The sequence below is a fragment of the Trichechus manatus genome, unplaced genomic scaffold (assembly GCF_000243295.1).
Source record: "Trichechus manatus latirostris isolate Lorelei unplaced genomic scaffold, TriManLat1.0 scaffold00148, whole genome shotgun sequence".
In the NCBI taxonomy this organism is placed as follows: Eukaryota; Metazoa; Chordata; class Mammalia; order Sirenia; family Trichechidae; genus Trichechus; species Trichechus manatus.
Genome location: NW_004444084.1, coordinates 806,278 through 817,711, shown reverse-complemented (window position 1 = coordinate 817,711; position 11,434 = coordinate 806,278). Strand labels below are relative to the sequence as shown.

General features: G+C 38.5%; 2 protein-coding genes across 2 annotated transcripts in view; one reads left to right on the top strand and one right to left on the bottom strand.

Annotated features, from left to right (window-relative positions):
• The window catches only part of PDGFD (platelet derived growth factor D), a 279,880-nt gene that overhangs the window by 125,348 nt on the left and 143,098 nt on the right, over positions 1 to 11,434 (bottom strand). The window lies entirely within an intron of this gene.
• Positions 5,784 to 6,995, top strand: DDI1 (DNA damage inducible 1 homolog 1). The gene has a single exon (XM_004385851.1). It carries the CDS (start codon positions 5,784 to 5,786, stop codon positions 6,993 to 6,995), a length of 1,212 nt encoding a protein of 403 aa, XP_004385908.1.

The following is an 11,434-nucleotide window of genomic DNA, read 5'->3' as shown; positions in this document are numbered from 1 at the left end:
GTTTGGGGGTGGAAATGCGAATTCTCAGCAGGGGGTCAAACCAGAATGAACCGGTGTACAGCCCTGGTTGGAAGTGACTATAGGGCATTGCTATGGATTGAACTGTGTCCCCCCAAAAAATATGTGTCACCTTGGCTAGTCCATGATTCCCAGTATTGTGTGATTGTTCACTATTTTGTTATCTGTTGTGATTTTCCTATGTGTTGTAAATTCTACCTCTATGAAGTTAATGAGGTGGCATTAATGGCAGTTATGTTAATAAGGCAGGACTCAATCTACAAGATTAGGCTGTGTTTTAAGTCAATCTCTTTTGAGATATAAAAAGAGAAGTGAGTAGAGAGACTAGTGGACCTATTACCACCAAGAAAGAAGCACTGGGAGCAGAGCGCATCCTTTGGACCTGGGGTTCCTGTGCTGAGAAGCTCCTAGACCAGGGGAAGACTGATGACAAGACTGATGACAAGAGCCTACAAAGAGAGAGAGAGCCTTCCCGTGGAGCTGACACCCTGAATACAGACTCCTAGCTTCTTAGACTATGAGATAATAAATTTCTCTTTGTTAAAGCCATCCACTTGTGGTATTTCTACTATAGCAGTACTAGATAATTAAGATAGGCATAAATTTTTAACATTAATGTTTTAAAAAATAAGTAAATACACATGTACACATATGTATATATCGACTTGGAAAGTATACAACCCAAAAGTTATATTATTTTCAACATTCAATATGAAACTGAATATACATCTTTTTCATGATATGTTAAAACTAATAATCTATAAAATAAAGCAATAAATAAATGAAATACACCATGAAAATATGCTCTGCAGGAAAATGATATAATCTTTTTGTTTGTTTATTGTTGTACTTTAAGTGAAAGTTTACATTTCAAGTTAGTCTCTTATACAAAAATTTATACATACATTGTTATGTGACAGCACACTCCTCCTTTCCACTCCTGATTCCCCATGTCCATTCGACATCTCCTGACCCTCTCTGGCCTTCTCATCTCACCTCTGGACAGAAGCTGCCCATTTAGTCTCATGTATCTACTTGAGCTAAGAAGCACACTCTTCACAAGTATCATTTTATGTCCCACAGTCCAACCCATATAATCTTTTAATTGCACTTTCAAAGCAACTGAAAACATGTCCTGATTGAGTGTGCATGCTCACTCACTCTCTCGGTCTCTCTGTGTTTTATGTGTATGTTTTCTGTCCATATCTGTTTCCTTATAATAAAGAAAAAAAAACTGTCAGCTGAGTTCCCAGCAGGTTGGTAAAGACTAAATTCTCAGGTCCCATGAGTTTCTTCGAGTACATAGCTGCTTATTTATATATTTACTTAACAGCTCTTATCATGATGTCTAATCTTAAAGGTGGGCAATACTAAACCTTTTCATATGGGAAACTTCCAAACACACTGAAAAAATTTGTTAAGGTTTTAAGAACAAACTTTCATTATACTATTTTCAATGTACTTATTAAATAATTATCTGTAGAATAAATGTTATCTATTCATGAAACTCTGGTACGATTTATTGCATTATTACGAAGCAAATAAATGAACAGTGAGAAAATTAGTTGTTTAACCTAAGGATACAACTTTAAAATTTTTGTCTCTTTTCTAAGTTAAATTTAAAATCTCAAGTGTTGATTTAACTATTTTAATAAATCTCAATTACACCTTATTTTAAAAGAAATATCAGGCACATAGCAAGCTAATATATTTGCTTAACGTAGTTTAATTATTATATATGTTACATAATGACATTTATTGGTTTCTCCGATTTTTCACAGAAAAGACTTATTTTGCTTTGTAAAGCAATAGACAGCACTTTGTAATAAGTAGAACCATCAATTATCAGGATTTTTTGCTGCTTTAAGCTTTATAAGGTGGCAAATTATAAAAGGTATTATTGTGGATTAATTCCAAAAAAATAACTTTGAGGTTATTTACTTGGCCAGCATGAAATTAGAGCCATCTCTTCTATTTTCTGGGTGTTTATACTACACAAAGAGAATTGATTTTCTGAATGATAGCCCCGAGACCCTGCAGGAGTCTCTCTTTTCAAAGAAAGATTCAATTATGTTTCTATAGTGTACTTACCAAGGAAGAAAAGCAAAATACTTCACAAAGAACTCCTCAAGAAAAGTAGCAATAATCTGGAGTTACTTAGATTAAATACTTCTGGATAATTCAGAAGACCCATTTCTTAGCAATCTGTGCAATAGGGACTTAAGGTATAAGAACATTTTATGTTTAGGAGCATTTCTTTATACAGTAAAACCTGCAAAAGCCAGAACCTGTGTAAGGCAAAAACCTGTCAGAGGAGGAAAACGCAAATATTTTCCACTAAAACAATTACTAGAAAAGTGGTAAGATTGCAACCTGTCAAGGGTGGAAAACTTGCAAGACACAGAAAAAAAACAAGGCAGCCCTGTCAAGTTCCAGCTCTCATAGGTTTCACTGTATATGGCTCAGTAGTTCCCAATTTTTTTTTTTTAAATAGAATCAGAAGAGAAGTTTTACTAAAATTTTGAGGTAAGAGACTTATACAACATTTGAACCACCAATGTTGTTGTTCTTAGGTGCCATTGAGTCGATTTTCGACTCATAATGACCCCAAGTTTACTGAGTAAAATGAAAGAATAAAACAACGTATAAATAGAAGTACTAAACAGCCCCAAGAAGCTGTGTTTATCTTTTCAGATTCCAGGCTCTTTTGCAACAAGAGGCTTAAGCACTGGATGGGTGGCAGGACTTAAGAATGAGAAGGATCCCTCCCAGTCCTGACACCATATGTTCTATGGAATGATGACAGTTAATTGGCCAGATAGGCTTTCTTCTTTCCATGTTGTGCTCTGAATAAAGGATAAAATAGTAAAAAGCACATAGATGCAAAATGCCATCAAAAGTGACTAATTACTACAAGGTAATAAAAATCTTGCAAGAAGTTCGATTATGTTCAGTAACAAGGCAGTGCTAATATTAATGAAAAAAACATGTTAGTTACTTCTGATGTGAACCCTGAATTCTTGTTTTGCCCCCCCCCAAATTATTCTACAAAAGCAATTTCATCCACTATTCAAAAAACAAAAAACAAAAAATCAACACCCTTGTATTATCTCCCTAACTATTAAGGTTTTAAGAACAAACTGTTCAAAATTACTGGGGGAAAAACAAGGAGCATTAAATCCAAGTATCACTGGCATCTTATCTATTCTCTAGCTGAGTGATTTGCATGTGACATTGTTCACATTAAAGTTGCTTCCAAACTCAAAAGAACTTATCAGGATGCCAAGAAATTTAGTAACTTAATATTGTTGGGCCAAAGGGCTATTCATCTCTATGAATAGTAGAAAATAAATCACTCACAATTTTCTTTAGGAAAATTACAATGCTAGATTTTCCCCAAGTTGTATAAAACCCCCAAATCATGAAGTGCTGCTTTTCCAGTTGAAGGCTCAAAGTCAGGCCATACTTTTCTTGGCAGGTTTCTTGTTTTTCTCCCCCGCCAACTCTGACGTGCTTGGCTGACTCCTTGTCATCTTTCTAAGTCTAGCTTTTCCAGGAAGCCTTCCCTGTCCAACAGCCCTCACCATCTCATTCATTTGCTCTCCAGATATTACAAATTTCTCTCTCGCAGTACAAGCTTCTACTGTGGTTTTTTTACCCCCAAATTTTTTTTTTGTGTGTGTGTGTGTCTCTGTGTGTCTGTGTGTCTGTGTGCTTTTCCTGTTTTACACCGTGAGCTCCTTTAAGGACAGAGCCTGTATTTACACTATTCATGTCTATACACTTAGCACCTGCTTCATACATGCTGGGCATTCAGTCAACATTTCTAATATAAATGAATATGAATACAGAAACATTATGATAATTAGAGCAATGAGTGAGATACCTTCTTCCATCTAAGATGTCAAATGAGAAACAGGAGCAAAAAAAAATCCCTTAACTGATGTACTGTTCTCCTCTACAGGATGATAGAGCCTTTCTGACAAAACTTGAAATAAAGAAAAGCAGGCAGAGGATGCTAACTGGCTTGTGTTCCACAAGTGGTTACACCTGGGAAGACTGAGTCAGAGAAGAACACTTTAGGAAATGTAGAGAAAATTAAGTGGCACTCAGGGAATTCTACCCAATCACCATTTTCCCTGAGTCTCTACTCTAGTAGGAATAAGCGGTACCCTGTGCCCCAGAGTCAAAGAGAGACTAGCCTCCAGCGTGGCATTCACAATTCATTTTACTGCAGAATCAATGTTAAATTGGTCACCACAAATGTTCATCTCACTTGTCCATTCAAGACCACATGTATTTCTAACCAAACACCAAACCAGCTGCTCTTGAGTCAGTTCTGACTCATGAGGACCACATGTGTGTCAGAGCAGACTTGTGCTTCATAGGGTTTCCAAGGGCTAATATTTTGGAAGTAGATTGTCAGGCCTTTTTTCTGAGGAGCCTCTGAGTTGATTCAAACTGTCAACCTTTTGGTTAGCAGCCAAATGCATTAACTGTTTACACCACCTAGTGACTCCGTTTCTAACCAGTATCCCATTTTAGAGACCCTCTCTTATCCACACAATTTGCTTCTTTTACACTCCCCACACCCAATGGGTCAACAAATCCTGTCAATTCTACTTAACAAACATTTTCCTTCCCCACGGCTTCAATTTAGTCCTCCTTAGTTTTTCAGACTTCAGCAGCGGCTCTCTTTTTGGACTATTGAGAAAGCCTCCTAACGGGGCCTCCTGCCACACCACTGGATCCTCCATATATCACAAGAAACGTCTTCCTTAGATGAATTGAAAAAAAAAAAAAAAAAAAAAAAAAACAACTAATAGTAAGTACCTTGTTCAAATCTTTTCCTTTCCTTTCTCTCTCTCTTTTATAAATATAGGGAGTATTCTTGCTTATTGATGACATTTAAACTCCTTGGATTCACATATAAATTGGTTCCTGCTTTTTATCCTGCCAGTCAATGTACAAATTCCTCCTATTACATTGAATGCCTCATCTTTCTTCAGAAATAACATGCCTTGCCATGAATTTTTGCTTTCATACACTAATTTCCTTTTTTCTGGAGTGATGCTCACTTTTCACCTGGAGAATTGTCATCTTCATCATCCAGCTTGAATATGTCCTCTTGAGAGAAACTTCACTTTGTTCTACTGGTGTCTTTAGTAAGATGATCAAATCTTTGTAAAAGTACTTACCCCAGTATTTGGTTTACCCATTTACCCATCATCCCTCCCTGGGATATGAGATCCTCAAGGTCAGTCACCAAGTCTGGCTTATCTCTCATATCAAGCACATAACGTAAAATTTATCATGTAGGAAACAATATAGGGAATAAGTAAAAGTACATAGAATAAAGTTTTAAAATGAACAAAATGAATGTTAATATGTTGTTTTTGAAGAGTTGAAATAATCTTTTTCATAGCGTATCTTCAGTTGGCTCTTAAGGGCTGACCTTGGAACCTAACTGACTTGAGCAACTTCGGTTCTATGGGAATAGGCATTCTAAGTTCCAAAGAGCACACCTACAAATGAACTTTGGAATTCAACAAGCTACCTTAAGGTTCCATGGGCCTGAGCAGCAGGCACTAAAGCTAGGACGGGCTCCCCAGGCTGGTGAGTGGCTGTACCTCTTGGAGAGGTGAATGAGCCTGAACAACGGGGCCAAGTCGTGAGAAGCAGCGGCTCATCTACAGAGACCATCTCCAGTCAGCCAGTGAACAATCCAATGCCATCTGCCCACCTGGCCCTCCTGGGCCTGTGCGATGCTGATCACCGTATACTGTGTGCGGAGGGACCTCTCCGAGGTAACCTTCTCCCTCCAGGTCAGCCCTGATTTTGAGCTTCACAACTTCCGGGTACTCTGTGAGCTTGAGTCTGGCATCCCTACTGAAGAGACCCAGATAATCTATATGGAGCGACTCCTTGCTGACGACCACCGCTCCCTAGGTTCCTACGGCCTAAAAGACGGTGATGTTGTAGTCTTACTTCAGAAGGAGAATGTAGGATCTTGGCCTCCAGGACGAATACCAAACCAGCCTCGAGTAGATTTAAGTGGGATAGCTGTGCCTGGAACATCCAGCTCCCGCCAGCAGCAGTACCAGCAACAGCAGCAGCAAGGTGCACAAGTAACCCAGCAGGCCCGTGGCTTGGCCTCTGGAGAGAAGATGTTATCTTCTCAAGGTCTGGACAGCCCAGCCTTGATCCGAAGCATGCTGCTTTCCAATCCCCATGATCTGTCTCTGCTGAAAGAGCGCAACCCTCGCTTGGCAGAAGCTCTGCTCAGCGGAAACCTTGAGACCTTTTCTCAGGTCCTGATGGAGCAGCAAAGGGAGAGGGCCCTGAGAGAACAAGAGAGACTTCGCCTCTATTCTGCTGACCCATTTGATCTGGAAGCTCAGGCCAAAATAGAAGAAGAAATACGGCAGCAGAACATCGAGGAAAACATGAATATAGCAATGGAAGAGGCTCCTGAGAGTTTTGGACAAGTGGCAATGCTTTATATTAACTGCAAAGTGAATGGACATCCTTTGAAGGCTTTTGTTGACTCAGGTGCACAGATGACCATTATGAGCCAAGCTTGTGCTGAGAGATGTAACATAATAAGGCTGGTGGACCGACGATGGGCTGGGATTGCTAAAGGAGTGGGCACACAGAGAATTATTGGCCGCATTCATCTAGCTCAGATTCAAATTGAAGGTGATTTCTTACAATGCTCGTTCTCTATACTCGAGGAGCAGCCCATGGACATGCTTCTAGGACTAGATATGCTCAAAAGACACCAATGTTCCATTGACTTGAAGAAAAACGTGCTGGTGATTGGTACCACTGGCACACAAACTTTCTTTCTTCCTGAGGGAGAGTTACCACCATGTGCTAAGTTGGTAAGTGGTACTGGCCATGAAGACTCTTCTGACAAGGAAGTAGCAGATCCTATTAAAAAATCAGTCATGGATTCAGGATGGAAAAGGCATTGAAGCAGGTTGTAAATATATCACCACCTTGAGGCTGTCTCAGGTCCCAGGAAATTATAAGAAATGAGCTCACTGGCAATATAATCATTAAAAACATCAGTAACAACTAAACCTGGCCTTTGGACTAAGTTCTGAGACCTGTAACTATGTAAATTGTACTTGCTTGATCTTGGCCCCCCTTTCATTTTCCTTATCCAGAGATTACTGAACCTTATACTGGGAAGGCTCTGGAGGCTCCAGCTGATTTCCAGATAATCCATGGAAAGGAAAACCATCTTCTTCCTTTAAAGACATTATCCCAGCAGATTAAGAGGTGGCTTGTCCAAACCAGCTGCTATTTTGCAGAGTTCCCTGGAAAAAGCCAGTGCTGCAGACTATACAAGGCGTCTAAGCAAAACTATTTCATATCCCCTCTAATGATTGTTTATATTCAGAGATATGTGTCTATTTTCCCAGATTTTGTTTGCTTTGTGAAAGGTATTAGAAATGGTGAGTCAGTTATACTTCTGAATTGTTAATACTTATAACTCTGATTTGGACAACATAAAGGCCAATTTCTTCCTATTTTACATCTTCCTTTGCCCTGAAGTCAGTCATTACTATAGCATGCTCACCACAACCCACCCTGCAAACTAGTTTTGCCATATTCGAGATTTTTCTCTGAGGATGTCCTAAAATAATTTTCTCTCTTCCCTTGTGTACAAAGAAACCCTGGCAGTAAAATGAAGGCACTGAACTAGGTTTTTGTTTTTCAAATTATGGTGTTTTTTAAGAACCTACCAGTTGCATGGTGTTGGGAATGGGGTGGAGGAGGCAGGCAGTGGTCCAAGTGCCCCAATACTCATATTAGATCAATATGAGACCAATTCCTTTTTCAAAAAATCTATTTTATATAGTAAATGGTTACATAAGAGGTTTGAACAGAGTTTAACTGTTAAAATAACATTGGAAAACTTCTGAATGAGAAGATCTCTAATGCCTCATTCATCTCCATGATTCATTCCAACAAAGCTACTCTCCATTACTACTGATAGTGGAAAATGGAAGATTCTAGAGTTAATTACAATCCATGGTTAGTACATCTGAGAGAAAAGGTTCAGCTGCCTGAGGACTTCAGACTCAGGGCAAATGTTTCATGGCCATAATTTATCAAGAGTTGTATTAGAAACAAAAGTGGATTCAAAGTCAAGAAGCATATGTTCTGATAAACCAAATAAACCAAACCCGTTGCCACTGAGTCAATTCAGACTCACAGTAATGCTACAGGACAAAGTAGAACTGCCCCATATGGTTTCCAAGACTGTAATCTACATGGAAACAGAATTCCACACCTTTCTCCAGCAGAGCGGCTGGTGAGTTTGAACCACCTACCTTTCGGTTAGCAGCTGAGCACTTAACTACTGTGCCACCAGGGCTCCTTATATGTTCTGATAAATCTGAAAACCTGTTGCCATCAAGTTGATTCCGACTCATAGCCACCCTGTAGGACACAGTAGAACTGTTCCATAAGGCTTCCAAGGAGCCGCTGGTGGGTTCAAACCACCAACTTTTTGGTTAGCAGCCAAGCTCTTAACCACTGTACCACCAGGGCTCTAATACTAGCTCTATATTACTTAGGCTTATCAGTTCACATATTTTAGAACTCAAGTGTCTCACCTGTAAATTGTTTGGGAAGGGAAGCCACATTCAAGTACTCAGACTATCTTACCATCTCGAATATCCTTTAAATCATTCCAGCTATTTTCCCAAGAAAATCTATAGCCACTGGAAGCATTCCCAGAGGCTTAAAAAAAAAAAAAAATCCTTCCCTATAGTTATATCTTTCTCTTGGTCTGTTTCATGCTGAGACTAATCACTTTCCTTCTAAAGAGTCACCTGCTCCCCTCTAGCCGTCCTCAGTTCATGTCCCAGTTTTCTTCTTCCTTAGAGGTGTAAGCAATGTTCACGCTCCCTAACCTGGTCTGCCCTCACACTAGGGCTTACTCCCAGTACAGCTGCTAACAATGACCAAATGGACAGACTTCTTTTCTACTTTTGTTTCTAATGAAGTACTCAGGACAAATGTAATTAACAATATGAAGAAAAAAATTTAGAGTAAAGCCAGAGATAAACAAAATGCCTATGAATTGATGAGAACTGACCTAATAAATGCATGGATTTCTTCATAGGAAAAAATACGTGTAACTCTTGATATCTTCTTCTGGACTTAGCTTTAAGATCTATATAAACAAAAAAAATATGCAAATTGCATGTCATATGAGACTGCTCAATATAAAAAAAAAGTTTGGCATGTAGCCTATCAGGATGCCTGGTCTACAAGAGCCAGTCTAAAAATCATAGTCTTTAAACTAAAAGACAGTTTAAATGCTATTCAGTCCAACCACACCCACCCTGTCTTCATTCCAATCCTATAACTGAATTCCCTAACAACAGTCTCATATTTTCACAAAAAATCTGTATAAACTCCTTTAGTGTCGAGGCCTGCCCTTTCTGAGGTAGCTATAATGTTTAGGGACAAGACTTAGGTAAAATTCTTTGCTTTTTATTTCAAGTTCAAATCTATTGTCTTATAACTTGAATTGGTCTTCATTCTTCCTTTTGCCAAGAACACATTTAATCTCTCTGGAATAAGGAAATCCTTTTACTATATGACATCAATGTCATCTTAAATATTCTCTTTTGTTGGCTTTCACCAGATTCTTTAATTGTTCTTCATAGGACAAGCTTGGAATCTACTAAAAATGTCTGTCATGTTCCTTTGGACATATTCCGGCTTCTAAAAATATTACTTTAGTGAATAGATTTGTAAATTAAAAATACTTTCATTGAATTGAAAAGCAATGACCTCAAAGTAAAATCAATAAATAAAGTAAACTAAGTGAGCAGGGTCCTTACTGATTAATATTTTAAAAATCATTGTCTCTCAATTCAGAAAGTATTTCAAAAATTAGTTTCATGGATTTAAATTCTTGACTCAATCCTGTATACACTTAAACAGTTCTTAATCAATTAAATTTTAAATGGATTGGTTTTAAGTAAAGGCAGTACCATTTGCACGTCTACTATGTAGATCAGGTGCTATGCAAAGTATTTTGCATATATTACTGCTGTTAATCTTCAGAATAAAACTTCACGATTGTTATCATTAACCTCATTTTACAGATGGAGTTTGAGGCTCAGAATTATTTAGAAACTTTCAAATATCTAAAGCTTGGCGTTTTTTCAACTTTTTTTGACAACCTACAGTTAGAAGAAGTATGTTTTACACTGTGAAACAGTTTTACACACACAAGCATATATACCTATATGTGTATATGTGTGTGTGTGTTTTCAAGAAACAAGATTCTTGAAATAATATGAAATGTTTCATTTTTTCTTACTTTATTAATATTTTATTCTTATTCCTTTTTTTTAATACGTTAGACATGTCTCACTAAATGTGTCCAACCAAAGAATATGAGCCATCATTTGAAAACCACTAACTGACCTATCTAATTGTTTGATTAAAGTCTTCTGGTTTCAAATGCCAAGCTGTTTCCACTGTAAAACTTGATTTACCTGACATACTTTAATCCTAAATACTGGTACAAAATTATTACAAAATTCCATTTTGTGAAAGCTACCAAAACACTACCCATAAAAAAATGCTACTGACAACAGGACAACAGTAATCAGAATACACTCAACAATTATTTACTGAACACTCATGAAACAAACACTGAGCAAGGCTTTATAAATACGGAAATGAATAAGTCACAGTTCCAGACCTCAATGTAATTACAACCTGTTAGGGGTAGGAGAAGGATCAATGGATGGAGCAAATAGTTACACCCTTGGCTGACTACTACCTGAAAGGTTGGCGGTTCAAACCCACCCAGAAGTGTCTAGGAAGACAGCCTGGGCAATCTGCTTCCAAAAGTCCACAGCCTTGAAAATCTTATGGAGCAGTTCTACTCTGCACACACTGGGTCACCATGAGTTGGAACTGACTCGATGATAACAATAACAACAAACAAGGGGTAGTAGAGGTCCCTGCATGGTGCAAACGATTTGCACTCGACTACTAACCAAAAAGGTTAGAAGTCCAAATCCACTTAGCAGCACCACGGAAGCCACATAACGACACCATGGCAGCCATCTAGCAGCACTGGAAGAAAGGCCTGAAGATCTACTTCTGTAAGATTGTATTGTTAGGCACTGTCCAGTTGATTTGGACTCAGAGTGACCCCATGTGACAGAGCAGAACTGTCCTACAGGGTTTTCTTGGCTGCAGTCTTTATGGGAGCAGATCACCAGGTCTTTCTCCCACAGAGCTGCTGGGATGGTTCTACAGCCATTGAAAACCCTGCGGAGTGCAGTTCTACTCCGAAACACATGGGGTCGCCATGAGTCAGAATTGACTCAATGGCAATGGTTTTGTTGTTCTTGTCTTTAGGGGTAGG